We start from the raw sequence: 15454 nt of genomic DNA, 5'->3' as shown, positions 1-15454 counted from the left end.
TATAGCCATTGTTTTCTGGCTTGAAGCGAGCCCACAATTGTTTCGAAGGAACAATATTTTTCTAGTGACAATATCTAACCGTCATATCAAGTTCTCCTCAAAACTTCGGTTCCTTTCTACTCCTACATACTTAGACAGAAAATGAAAATAAAAACATCAATGTGTTCAGCTTACAGTGGCGAAGTGTGCTATTATTTTTTACAGCAATCGGCCAAATGGTGGCGCTGTAGGAAGCCTTCGAAAGTGCGAACTTTGAACAGATAGAGCTCATGCTCTGTTATACGTACAGTCATGAAACCTGTATACACCTATGCGTCTCCTCATGCCGAACAACTTTTACGCTCTGACTTTTGACCTCTGACCTTTAGATCCCCCAGAATTTTGAATTATATAAAAAACAGTAAAAATCTATCTCCTCCTGGGATTTTTGCGTTACGCGCACAAAACTTTTTTCACATGAACTTTGGACCAATACGGTCAGATTAATCAACCAGATTTTTTTTAAAGTGAAATATAATTTTTTAATAATTTAATCAATATTGCGGTTTTATGCAAATTATTCTTCGGCCTCTAAATCATACATGCAAAGTTACACGTTCATGGCATTTGGCAAATATGTGGAGGGTTAGTCAAAGTATCACTGAAACCAATTTTATTCCAATCGGCCAAAGGGGGGCGCTATAAGAAGCGTTTGAAAATTCAAACTTCAAACGGGCATAAGTCATGACTCGTTTCGTTTGAAGACATGCAACTTGTTACACGCGTGCTTTGACTCAAGCGGAAGACATCTGTGTCGTTGTTAAGTAAGCTCCGCCCTTCAATTTTCCGCCATTTTGAGCAGTTTGTAAAACGCGTAAACCCGCTTTTATTCTGGAATTTTTGCTCCACGTGCACAAAACCTTTTTTACGTGAACTTTGGACCGATATCTAAAGATCTGTCAGATCGGATTTCTTTAAAATTGAAACATGCTTTTTTAAATAAATTCAATGAATATTGCAGTTTTATGCAAATTATTCTTCTGCCTCTAAATCATACATGCAAAGTAACATGTTCACGGCATTTGGCAAAGATGTAGAGTGTTAGTCCAAATATCACTAAAACCAATCTTACCCCAATTGGCCAAAGGGGGGCGCTATATCATTTTGAGCAGTTTGTGAAACGCTTAAACCCGTTAGGATTTTTTTTTTGCAATTTGCATGAAACATTCTACACACAATCTAAGGACCTTTATCTAATATGCCTATGAAGTGCACACACACAAAAAATAATAATAATAATGAATATAGCTGCAAGCAGCGATAAAGTGGCCAAAGCCAAAAACACCTCAAATCATGAACAAAGCCTGCAATGTGCGTGAAATCTTACAAGCACATTCCCAATAGGTCAAGGAACAGATACCACCCTTCTTACATTGGCCTGTTATAGCGCCACCAGCGGGTCAACTTTTGCACAACACATTTTTGGAACAAAATGGACCAATCTTTGACGTCAGTAACGTCAAAGAGAGCACTGCCTGCGATCTTGACATTTTGTACTTTTATAGCCATTGTTTTCTGGCTTGAAGCGAGCCCACAATTGTTTCGAAGGAACAATATTTTTCTAGTGACAATATCTAACCGTCATATCAAGTTCTCCTCAAAACTTCGGTTCCTTTCTACTCCTACATACTTAGTGAGAAAATGAAAATAAAAACATCAATGTGTTCAGCTTACAGTGGCGAAGTGTGCTATTATTTTTTACAGCAATCGGCCAAATGGTGGCGCTGTAGGAAGCCTTCGAAAGTGCGATCTTTGAACAGGTATAGCGCATGCTGTGTTATACGTACAGCCATGAAACCTGTATACACTTATGCGTCTCCTCATGCCGAACAACTTTTACCCTCTAACTTTTGACCTCTGACCTTTAGGTCTCCCACAATTTGGAATTATATGAAAAACAGTAAAAATCTATCTCCTCCTGGGATTTTTGCATAACGCGCACAAAACTTTTTTCACATGAACTTTGGACCAATACGGTCAAACTAGTCTCGGCGGATTTCTTTTAAAGTGAAATATAATTTTTTAATAATTCAATCAATATTGCGGTTTTATGCAAATTATTCTTCGGCCTCTAAATCATACATGCAAAGTTACACGTTCATGGCATTTGGCAAAGATGTGGAGGGTTAGTCAAAGTATCACTGAAACCAATTTTATTCCAATCGGCCAAAGGGGGGCGCTATACGAAGCGTTTGAAAATCCAAACTTCAAATGGGCATAAGTCATGACTCGTTTCGTTTGAAGACATGCAACTAGTTACACGCTTCCTTTGACTCAAGCGGAAGACATCTGTGTCGTTGTTAAGTAAGCTCCGCCCTTCGATTTTCCGCCATTTTGAGCAGTTTGTAATACGCGTAAACCCGCTATTATTCTGGAATTTTCGCGTCACGTGCACAAAACCTTTTTTACGTGAACTTTGGACCGATATCTAAAGATCTGTTAGATCGGATTTCTTTAACATTGAAACATGCTTTTTTAAATAATTCAAACAATATTGCATTTTTATGCAAATTATTCTTCTGCCTCTAAATCATACATGCAAAGTCACATTTTCATGACAAAATAGTGTAGAGGGTTAGTTCAAATATCACTTACCCCAAATGGCCAAAGGGGGGCGCTATATAATTTTGAGCAGTTTGTAAAACGCTTAAACCCGTTTTTATTTTAGGATTTTTTTTGCAATTTGCATGAAACATTCTACACGCAATCTAAGGACCTTTATCTAACATGCCTATGAAGTGCACACAAAAAAATTATAAAATAATAATAATAAATATAGCTGCAAGCAGCGATAAAGTGTCCAAAGCCAAAAACACCTCAAATCATGAACACAGCCTGGGATGTGCGTGAAATCTTGCAAGCACATTCCCAATAGGTCAAGGAACAGATACCAACCTTCTCACATTGGCCTGTTAAAGCGCCACCAGCGGGTCAACTTTTGCATAACACATTTTTGGAACAAAATGGACCAATCTTTGACGTCAGTAACGTCAAAGAGAGCACTGCCTGCGATCTTGACATTTTGTGCTTTTATAGCCATTGTTTTCTGGCTTGAAGCGAGCCCACAATTGTTTCGAAGGAACAATATTTTTCTAGTTTCTATACTAGGCAGGCAGTCAGTGCAAGTATCAAAAAACTTCGGTTCCTTTCTACTCCTACATACTTAGTGAGAAAATGAAAATAAAAACATCAATGTGTTCAGTTTACAGTGGCGAAGTGTGCTATTATTTTCTATAGCAATCGGCCAAATGGTGGCGCTGTAGGAAGCCTTCGAAAGTGTGATCTTTGAACAGGTATAGCTCATGCTGTGTTTGAGGTACAGGCATGAAACCTGTATACACGTATGCGTCTCCTCATGCCGAACAACTTTTAGCCTCTGACTTTTGACCTCTGACCTTTAGGTCTCCCACAATTCGGAATTATATGAAAAACAGTAAAAATCTATCTCCTCCTGGGATTTTCGCGTCAAGTGCACAAAACTTTTTTCACATGAACTTTGAACCTATATCTACACAGGCTACGTGGTGAGAAGTTTTACGTTAAATAATGATTTTTTAATAATTCAATTTATATTGCGGTTTTATGCAAATTATTCTTCGGCCTTTAAATCATACATGCAAAGTTACACGTTCATGGCATTTGGCAAAGATGTGGAGGGTTAGTCAAAGTATCACTGAAACCAATTTTATTCCAATCGGCCAAAGGGGGGCGCTATACGAAGCGTCTGAAAATTCAAACTTCAAACGGGCATAAGTCATGACTCGTTTTGTTTGAAGACATGCAACTTGTTACACGCGTGCTTTGACTCAAGCGGAAGACATCTGTGTCGTTGTTAAGTAAGCTCCGCCCTTCAATTTTCCGCCATTTTGAGCAGTTTGTAAAACGCGTAAACCCGCTTTTATTCTGGAACTTTCGCGTCACGTGCACAAAACTTTTTTTACGTGAACTTTGGACCGATATCTAAAGATCTGTCAGATCGGATTTCTTTAACATTGAAACATGCTTTTTTAAATAATTCAAACAATATTGCATTTTTATGCAAATTATTCTTCTGCCTCTAAAACATACATGCAAAGTCACATTTTCATGACAAAATAGTGTAGAGGGTTAGTTCAAATATCACTGAAACCAATCTTACCCCAAATGGCCAAAGGGGGGGCGCTATATAATTTTGAGCAGTTTGTAAAACGCTTAAACCCGTTTTTATTCTAGGATTTTTTTTGTAATTTGCATGAAACATTCTACACGCAATCTAAGGACCTTTATCTAACATGCCTATGAAGTGCACACAAAAAAATTATAAAATAATAATAATAAATATAGCTGCAAGCAGCGATAAAGTGTCCAAAGCCAAAAACACCTCAAATCATGAACACAGCCTGGGATGTGCGTGAAATCTTGCAAGCACATTCCCAATAGGTCAAGGAACAGATACCAACCTTCTCACATTGGCCTGTTATAGCGCCACCAGCGGGTCAACTTTTGCATAACACATTTTTGGAACAAAATGGACCAATCTTTGACGTCAGTAACGTCAAAGAGAGCACTGCCTGCGATCTTGACATTTTGTGCTTTTATAGCCATTGTTTTCTGGCTTGAAGCGAGCCCACAATTGTTTCGAAGGAACAATATTTTTCTAGTGTTCTTATATCACTGTAGACTAGAGGTAATAGTTGTACATAATTGTGGGCTCGCCTATAAGGCGAGCACACTTTAGATATTGTCATTATTTATTTATTTATTAGTGTGGTTGCCCTTACAGGGCAACACACTATAGTCCTCGGGAAACTTTAGTTTTTCTGCGTAAACTTTATTTTGACGCGTTTCACGGCCCACAGTTTTTGCGCCACACACTCGCGCCATATGTCAAATCGACCGGCTTCATCGGGAATCGTGTGCTATTATTGCGATAAGAGAAAAGTTGTATCGTTTAATTGATATGAATTTATTAGTGAATTAATTTCCCCCATTGACTTATAATGGGAATAGCAAAAACTCACATTCAATTATTTTCTCTCTCTTAAACCATAGGGTCTAAAGTTTCAAAACTTGGAGAGGAGATTCATAATAATTTTAAGAATTAATTAAAAAATAATTACATCATTCGGCCACATGGTGGCGCTATAACACCCCACTTTACGTTTTGCCCTATAACTCTTGAACCATAGGTCGGAAAATTAAAATTATTTTTTCCCTGGATTCCTTGGGTCATGACGCATCTCCCTATATAGGCCCCGCCCATTTGCGTCAGGATAGATTTTCCGCCATTTTGAATTTTCTTCAAAACACACTTTTTGCTCCTTTTCCTACATATTTTCTCCAAATGTCACAAAAATTGGTACACAGGATCTCTGGACCCATGCAATAAACATATTCAAGCGATATTTCGATAGTCCATACCGTTCGTCCGGAACAGGCTTACGAAGTTAGCAAGAGGGGCCCGTTTCGCCAAAAATAGTCATAAATCAGAAACGAAACATCCAGTCAACACCAAATTTTAACCACAAGTTGCGGGTGGGATATTCAACAAATCCCCCGAAGCATTTCCACTTCGACCCTTAGGGGGCGCCACAAATGCGCAAAACGTAACCGTTTCAGACCAAACCCATTGACTTATAATGGGAATAGCAAAAACTCACATTCAATTATTTTTTTTCTCGCAAACCATAGAGGCTACAGTTTCAAAACTTGGAGAGGAGATGCATAATTAGTTCAAGGAATAAATAAAAAATAATATTGTCAGTCAGCCTCATGGTGGCGCTATAACAGCCCACTTTACGTTTCGGCCTGTAACTCTTGAACCGTAGGTCGGAAAATTAAAATTATTTTTTCCCTGGATTCCTTGGGTCATGACGCATCTCCCCATATAGGCCCCGCCCATTTGCGTCAGGATAGATTTTCCGCCATTTTGAATTTTCTTCAAAACACACTTTTTGCTCCTTTTCCTACATATTTTCTCCAAATGTCACAAAAATTGGTACACAGGATCTCTGGACCCATGCAATAAACATATTCAAGCGATATTTCGATAGTCCATACCGTTCGTCCGGAACAGGCTTACGAAGTTAGCAAGAGGGGCCCGTTTCGCCAAAAATAGTCATAAATCAGAAACGAAACATCCAGTCAACACCAAATTTTAACCACAAGTTGCGGGTGGGATATTCAACAAATCCCCCGAAGCATTTCCACTTCGACCCTTAGGGGGCGCCACAAATGCGCAAAACGTAACCGTTTCAGACCAAACCCATTGACTTATAATGGGAATAGCAAAAACTCACATTCAATTATTTTTTTTCTCGCAAACCATAGAGGCTACAGTTTCAAAACTTGGAGAGGAGATGCATAATTAGTTCAAGGAATAAATAAAAAATAATATTGTCAGTCAGCCTCATGGTGGCGCTATAACAGCCCACTTTACGTTTCGGCCTGTAACTCTTGAACCGTAGGTCGGAAAATTAAAATTATTTTTTCCCTGGATTCCTTGGGTCATGACGCATCTCCCCATATAGGCCACGCCCATTTGCGTCAGGATAGATTTTCCGCCATTTTGAATTTTCTTCAAAACACACTTTTTGCTCCTTTTCCCACATATTTTCTCCAAATGTCACAAAAATCGGTACAGATGATCTCTGGACCCATGCGATAAACATATTCAAGCGATATTTCGATAGTCCATAACGTTCGTCCGGAACAGGCTTATGAAGTTAGCGAGAGGGGCCAGTTTCGCCAAAAATAGCCATAAATCACAAACGAAACATCCAGTCAACACCAAATTTGAACCACAAGTCGCGTGTGGGATATTCAACAAATCCCCAAAAGCATTTCCACTTCGACCCATAGGGGGCGGCAGGGCAGGCAACCACACTCGCAATTTCCCAAATTGCACATTTTCTAGTTTATATACTATATCAAGTTCTCCTCAAAACTTCAGTTCCTTTCTACTCCTACATACTTAGTGAGAAAATGAAAATAAAAACATCAATGTGTTCAGTTTACAGTGGCGAAGTGTGCTATTATTTTTTACAGCAATCGGCCAAATGTGTCCCAATCTCACTGAGAGCCAGTCATCTCGGAAAGTACAGCTTTAGACAGGGACTGAAAATACTCTTTTTTTTTTTTTTTCACTAAAATGTGATAAAGCCACTAAAGCATTTCATAAATGTCAGGCTACATTTCACTTGAACGCCAGAGCTTAACTCTGCATGTAAATAAGACTTTTTTTAATTAATGTGAGAGATCGTCAGGTCATTTGCAGGTTAGACATTTATTTAGAACTTGAATATCTCAGAAGTAGTATTTTAGCATGGCATCATTCTATAAGCCATATCTTCAAAACTGTTGGGTCAAACTCCACAACCAATATATCATTGTGTAGCTATGATCCCCAGCTTTCAAATGAAATGAAAAAATGAAAATGAATAAAAATCCAATGACTGGCTCCCAGCCAAATTGGGACACAAATGGTGGCGCTGTAGGAAGCCTTCGAAAGTGCGATCTTTGAACAGGTATAGCTCATGCTGTGTTATACATACAGCCATGAAACCTGTATACACTTATGCGTCTCCTCATGCCGAACAACTTTTACCCTCTAACTTTTGACCTCTGACCTTTAGGTCTCCCACAATTCGGAATTATATGAAAAACAGTAAAAATCTATCTCCTCCTGGGATTTTCGCGTCAAGTGCACAAAACTTTTTTCACATGAACTTTGAACCTATATCTACACAGGCTATGTGGTGAGAAGTTTGTACGTTAAATAATGATTTTTTAATAATTCAATATATATTGCGGTTTTATGCAAATTATTCTTCGGCCTCTAAATCATACATGCAAAGTTACACGTTCATGGCATTTGGCAAAGATGTGGAGGGTTAGTCAAAGTATCACTGAAACCAATTTTATTCCAATCGGCCAAAGGGGGGCGCTATACGAAGCGTCTGAAAATTCAAACTTCAAACGGGCATAAGTCATGACTCGTTTCGTTTGAAGACATGCAACTTGTTACACGCGTGCTTTGACTCAAGCGGAAGACATCTGTGTCGTTGTTAAGTAAGCTCCGCCCTTCGATTTTCCGCCATGTTGAGCAGTTTGTAAAACGCGTAAACCCGCTTTTATTCTGGAATTTTCGCGTCACGTGCACCCAAACTTTTTTTACGTGAACTTTGGACCGATATCTAAAGATCTGTCAGATCGGATTTCTTTAACATTGAAACATGCTTTTTTAAATAATTCAAACAATATTGCATTTTTATGCAAATTATTCTTCTGCCTCTAAAACATACATGCAAAGTCACATTTTCATGACAAAATAGTGTAGAGGGTTAGTTCAAATATCACTGAAACCAATCTTACCCCAAATGGCCAAAGGGGGGCGCTATATAATTTTGAGCAGTTTGTAAAACGCTTAAACCCGTTTTTATTTTAGGATTTTTTTTGCAATTTGCATGAAACATTCTACACGCAATCTAAGGACCTTTATCTAACATGCCTATGAAGTGCACACAAAAAATTATAAAATAATAATAATAAATATAGCTGCAAGCAGCGATAAAGTGTCCAAAGCCAAAAACACCTCAAATCATGAACACAGCCTGGGATGTGCGTGAAATCTTGCAAGCACATTCCCAATAGGTCAAGGAACAGATACCAACCTTCTCACATTGGCCTGTTAAAGCGCCACCAGCGGGTCAACTTTTGCATAACACATTTTTGGAACAAAATGGACCAATCTTTGACGTCAGTAACGTCAAAGAGAGCACTGCCTGCGATCTTGACATTTTGTGCTTTTATAGCCATTGTTTTCTGGCTTGAAGCGAGCCCACAATTGTTTCGAAGGAACAATATTTTTCTAGTTTCTATACTAGGCAGGCAGTCAGTGCAAGTATCAAAAAACTTCGGTTCCTTTCTACTCCTACATACTTAGTGAGAAAATGAAAATAAAAACATCAATGTGTTCAGTTTACAGTGGCGAAGTGTGCTATTATTTTCTATAGCAATCGGCCAAATGGTGGCGCTGTAGGAAGCCTTCGAAAGTGTGATCTTTGAACAGGTATAGCTCATGCTGTGTTTGAGGTACAGGCATGAAACCTGTATACACGTATGCGTCTCCTCATGCCGAACAACTTTTAGCCTCTGACTTTTGACCTCTGACCTTTAGGTCTCCCACAATTCGGAATTATATGAAAAACAGTAAAAATCTATCTCCTCCTGGGATTTTCGCGTCAAGTGCACAAAACTTTTTTCACATGAACTTTGAACCTATATCTACACAGGCTACGTGGTGAGAAGTTTTACGTTAAATAATGATTTTTTAATAATTCAATTTATATTGCGGTTTTATGCAAATTATTCTTCGGCCTTTAAATCATACATGCAAAGTTACACGTTCATGGCATTTGGCAAAGATGTGGAGGGTTAGTCAAAGTATCACTGAAACCAATTTTATTCCAATCGGCCAAAGGGGGGCGCTATACGAAGCGTCTGAAAATTCAAACTTCAAACGGGCATAAGTCATGACTCGTTTTGTTTGAAGACATGCAACTTGTTACACGCGTGCTTTGACTCAAGCGGAAGACATCTGTGTCGTTGTTAAGTAAGCTCCGCCCTTCAATTTTCCGCCATTTTGAGCAGTTTGTAAAACGCGTAAACCCGCTTTTATTCTGGAACTTTCGCGTCACGTGCACAAAACTTTTTTTACGTGAACTTTGGACCGATATCTAAAGATCTGTCAGATCGGATTTCTTTAACATTGAAACATGCTTTTTTAAATAATTCAAACAATATTGCATTTTTATGCAAATTATTCTTCTGCCTCTAAAACATACATGCAAAGTCACATTTTCATGACAAAATAGTGTAGAGGGTTAGTTCAAATATCACTGAAACCAATCTTACCCCAAATGGCCAAAGGGGGGGCGCTATATAATTTTGAGCAGTTTGTAAAACGCTTAAACCCGTTTTTATTCTAGGATTTTTTTTGTAATTTGCATGAAACATTCTACACGCAATCTAAGGACCTTTATCTAACATGCCTATGAAGTGCACACAAAAAAATTATAAAATAATAATAATAAATATAGCTGCAAGCAGCGATAAAGTGTCCAAAGCCAAAAACACCTCAAATCATGAACACAGCCTGGGATGTGCGTGAAATCTTGCAAGCACATTCCCAATAGGTCAAGGAACAGATACCAACCTTCTCACATTGGCCTGTTATAGCGCCACCAGCGGGTCAACTTTTGCATAACACATTTTTGGAACAAAATGGACCAATCTTTGACGTCAGTAACGTCAAAGAGAGCACTGCCTGCGATCTTGACATTTTGTGCTTTTATAGCCATTGTTTTCTGGCTTGAAGCGAGCCCACAATTGTTTCGAAGGAACAATATTTTTCTAGTGTTCTTATATCACTGTAGACTAGAGGTAATAGTTGTACATAATTGTGGGCTCGCCTATAAGGCGAGCACACTTTAGATATTGTCATTATTTATTTATTTATTAGTGTGGTTGCCCTTACAGGGCAACACACTATAGTCCTCGGGAAACTTTAGTTTTTCTGCGTAAACTTTATTTTGACGCGTTTCACGGCCCACAGTTTTTGCGCCACACACTCGCGCCATATGTCAAATCGACCGGCTTCATCGGGAATCGTGTGCTATTATTGCGATAAGAGAAAAGTTGTATCGTTTAATTGATATGAATTTATTAGTGAATTAATTTCCCCCATTGACTTATAATGGGAATAGCAAAAACTCACATTCAATTATTTTCTCTCTCTTAAACCATAGGGTCTAAAGTTTCAAAACTTGGAGAGGAGATTCATAATAATTTTAAGAATTAATTAAAAAATAATTACATCATTCGGCCACATGGTGGCGCTATAACACCCCACTTTACGTTTTGCCCTATAACTCTTGAACCATAGGTCGGAAAATTAAAATTATTTTTTCCCTGGATTCCTTGGGTCATGACGCATCTCCCTATATAGGCCCCGCCCATTTGCGTCAGGATAGATTTTCCGCCATTTTGAATTTTCTTCAAAACACACTTTTTGCTCCTTTTCCTACATATTTTCTCCAAATGTCACAAAAATTGGTACACAGGATCTCTGGACCCATGCAATAAACATATTCAAGCGATATTTCGATAGTCCATACCGTTCGTCCGGAACAGGCTTACGAAGTTAGCAAGAGGGGCCCGTTTCGCCAAAAATAGTCATAAATCAGAAACGAAACATCCAGTCAACACCAAATTTTAACCACAAGTTGCGGGTGGGATATTCAACAAATCCCCCGAAGCATTTCCACTTCGACCCTTAGGGGGCGCCACAAATGCGCAAAACGTAACCGTTTCAGACCAAACCCATTGACTTATAATGGGAATAGCAAAAACTCACATTCAATTATTTTTTTTCTCGCAAACCATAGAGGCTACAGTTTCAAAACTTGGAGAGGAGATGCATAATTAGTTCAAGGAATAAATAAAAAATAATATTGTCAGTCAGCCTCATGGTGGCGCTATAACAGCCCACTTTACGTTTCGGCCTGTAACTCTTGAACCGTAGGTCGGAAAATTAAAATTATTTTTTCCCTGGATTCCTTGGGTCATGACGCATCTCCCCATATAGGCCCCGCCCATTTGCGTCAGGATAGATTTTCCGCCATTTTGAATTTTCTTCAAAACACACTTTTTGCTCCTTTTCCTACATATTTTCTCCAAATGTCACAAAAATTGGTACACAGGATCTCTGGACCCATGCAATAAACATATTCAAGCGATATTTCGATAGTCCATACCGTTCGTCCGGAACAGGCTTACGAAGTTAGCAAGAGGGGCCCGTTTCGCCAAAAATAGTCATAAATCAGAAACGAAACATCCAGTCAACACCAAATTTTAACCACAAGTTGCGGGTGGGATATTCAACAAATCCCCCGAAGCATTTCCACTTCGACCCTTAGGGGGCGCCACAAATGCGCAAAACGTAACCGTTTCAGACCAAACCCATTGACTTATAATGGGAATAGCAAAAACTCACATTCAATTATTTTTTTTCTCGCAAACCATAGAGGCTACAGTTTCAAAACTTGGAGAGGAGATGCATAATTAGTTCAAGGAATAAATAAAAAATAATATTGTCAGTCAGCCTCATGGTGGCGCTATAACAGCCCACTTTACGTTTTGGCCTGTAACTCTTGAACCGTAGGTCGGAAAATTAAAATTATTTTTTCCCTGGATTCCTTGGGTCATGACGCATCTCCCCATATAGGCCACGCCCATTTGCGTCAGGATAGATTTTCCGCCATTTTGAATTTTCTTCAAAACACACTTTTTGCTCCTTTTCCCACATATTTTCTCCAAATGTCACAAAAATCGGTACAGATGATCTCTGGACCCATGCGATAAACATATTCAAGCGATATTTCGATAGTCCATAACGTTCGTCCGGAACAGGCTTATGAAGTTAGCGAGAGGGGCCAGTTTCGCCAAAAATAGCCATAAATCACAAACGAAACATCCAGTCAACACCAAATTTGAACCACAAGTCGCGTGTGGGATATTCAACAAATCCCCAAAAGCATTTCCACTTCGACCCATAGGGGGCGGCAGGGCAGGCAACCACACTCGCAATTTCCCAAATTGCACATTTTCTAGTTTATATACTATATCAAGTTCTCCTCAAAACTTCAGTTCCTTTCTACTCCTACATACTTAGTGAGAAAATGAAAATAAAAACATCAATGTGTTCAGTTTACAGTGGCGAAGTGTGCTATTATTTTTTACAGCAATCGGCCTTAATGGTGGCGCTGTAGGAAGCCTTCGAAAGTGCGATCTTTGAACAGGTATAGCTCATGCTGTGTTATACATACAGCCATGAAACCTGTATACACTTATGCGTCTCCTCATGCCGAACAACTTTTACCCTCTAACTTTTGACCTCTGACCTTTAGGTCTCCCACAATTCGGAATTATATGAAAAACAGTAAAAATCTATCTCCTCCTGGGATTTTCGCGTCAAGTGCACAAAACTTTTTTCACATGAACTTTGAACCTATATCTACACAGGCTATGTGGTGAGAAGTTTGTACGTTAAATAATGATTTTTTAATAATTCAATATATATTGCGGTTTTATGCAAATTATTCTTCGGCCTCTAAATCATACATGCAAAGTTACACGTTCATGGCATTTGGCAAAGATGTGGAGGGTTAGTCAAAGTATCACTGAAACCAATTTTATTCCAATCGGCCAAAGGGGGGCGCTATACGAAGCGTCTGAAAATTCAAACTTCAAACGGGCATAAGTCATGACTCGTTTCGTTTGAAGACATGCAACTTGTTACACGCGTGCTTTGACTCAAGCGGAAGACATCTGTGTCGTTGTTAAGTAAGCTCCGCCCTTCGATTTTCCGCCATGTTGAGCAGTTTGTAAAACGCGTAAACCCGCTTTTATTCTGGAATTTTCGCGTCACGTGCACCCAAACTTTTTTTACGTGAACTTTGGACCGATATCTAAAGATCTGTCAGATCGGATTTCTTTAACATTGAAACATGCTTTTTTAAATAATTCAAACAATATTGCATTTTTATGCAAATTATTCTTCTGCCTCTAAAACATACATGCAAAGTCACATTTTCATGACAAAATAGTGTAGAGGGTTAGTTCAAATATCACTGAAACCAATCTTACCCCAAATGGCCAAAGGGGGGCGCTATATAATTTTGAGCAGTTTGTAAAACGCTTAAACACGTTTTTATTCTAGGATTTTTTTTGCAATTTGCATGAAACATTCTACACGCATTCTAAGGACCTTTATCTAACATGCCTATGAAGTGCACACAAAAAAATTATAAAATAATAATAATAAATATAACTGCAAGCAGCGATAAAGTGTCCAAAGCCAAAAACACCTCAAATCATGAACACAGCCTGGGATGTGCGTGAAATCTTGCAAGCACATTCCCAATAGGTCAAGGAACAGATACCAACCTTCTCACATTGGCCTGTTATAGCGCCACCAGCGGGTCAACTTTTGCATAACACATTTTTGGAACAAAATGGACCAATCTTTGACGTCAGTAACGTCAAAGAGAGCGCTGCCTGCGATCTTGACATTTTGTGCTTTTATAGCCATTGTTTTCTGGCTTGAAGCGAGCCCACAATTGTTTCGAAGGAACAATATTTTTCTAGTTGTACATAATGTTCTTATATCACTGTAGACTAGAGGTAATAGTTGAACATAATGTTCTTATATCTGTAGACTAGAGGTAATAGTTGAACATAATGTTCTTATATCACTGTAGACTAGAGGTAATAGTTGTACATAATGTTCTTATATCACTGTAGACTAGAGGTAATAGTTGTCAACATGTGTTCTGGAGGGTCATCAATGAGATGACAGGACGGAAGAGGACTGAGGACTGAGGAGGGAAACAGCCCAGAGGAGAGGGTGACCACCTGGTTCAAACACTTGTGGATGATCTACGCCCGCTTGTGGCAGTGTTGTAAAGTAACTATGTACTTAAGTACAGTTTTTTACTTGGGTATTTCCAATTTCCAATACTTTTACTTCTACTCCACTACATCTGGGATCCAAATATTGTACTTCTACTCCACTACATTTATTTGAAACCTTATTTTCAAATATATATTATAATATTATAAAACATACGTAAACCACTTTAGCCCTATTTTATACGTTGGCCATTTGAAAATAGCCGATCTACAAGCTCACAACGCGTCGCATCGCGACACGTTGTGAGCTTGTAGATCTGCTATTTTGAAACATTTAGTACTTTTACTTTTGGTACTTAAAGTAGATTTTGATGCCAATACTTTCATACTTTTACTCAAGTACATTTTGAATTCTGGACATTTACTTGTAATGGAGTACATCTACAGTGCAGTATTGATACTTTTACTTAAGTACAAAATGGGAGTACTTTTTCCACGTCTGCTTTCAGGCAAACAAAATGTTACGCCTGTGATACACACAGATCAGGGCTGTTTGGTGAATGACGTGATATTATCTCCACTGTGTTGTGTCTTATAGTGTGTACATTGTAATGGATTCACATACTGTGTGTGTGGAGGTCTAGGTTCACTGAAGTCTGGAGGCATTCCTTTAGACCAGTCACTCTTCACAGACACACAGCTGGGTGTTGGAGACTCTGGTCTGTGGTAAATCATAAAAATGTTTCTATAATTATCTCGTCAATAATAAAAAGGTTAGTTTGTTCAACATGATTTATTGTTCTCATTATAATAAATGTATAATAATTAAATATGAGAAACATTATTGGGTTCTGGTTCCTCAACATTTCTGTGAAAAGGAAAAACATCAAACTAGAAAGGGACGCTCCACAGAGCGCAAACCTCCACCAGGCAGTGTTTTACACTGCTTAGTGTCTATTTGGTA

At 38.7% G+C, this 15454-nt stretch overlaps 1 protein-coding gene across 1 annotated transcript in view; it reads right to left on the bottom strand.

Annotated features, from left to right (window-relative positions):
• Positions 1-15454, bottom strand: part of LOC308289640 (uncharacterized protein) — a gene marked incomplete at both ends in the record, with an annotated part of 158574 nt that overhangs the window by 28472 nt on the left and 114648 nt on the right. Inside the window, one exon of the mRNA XM_080731380.1 lies at positions 15116-15211. Coding sequence (XP_080587506.1) covers positions 15116-15211 — 96 coding nt within the window. The remainder of the gene's footprint in view (positions 1-15115; positions 15212-15454) is intronic.

Source organism: Nannobrachium achirus (genome assembly GCF_963921795.1).
Source record: "Nannobrachium achirus genome assembly, chromosome: 1".
In the NCBI taxonomy this organism is placed as follows: domain Eukaryota; kingdom Metazoa; phylum Chordata; class Actinopteri; order Myctophiformes; family Myctophidae; genus Nannobrachium; species Nannobrachium achirus.
Note: the sequence above shows the minus strand (reverse complement) of the source record. Positions and strands in the feature narration are given on the sequence as shown.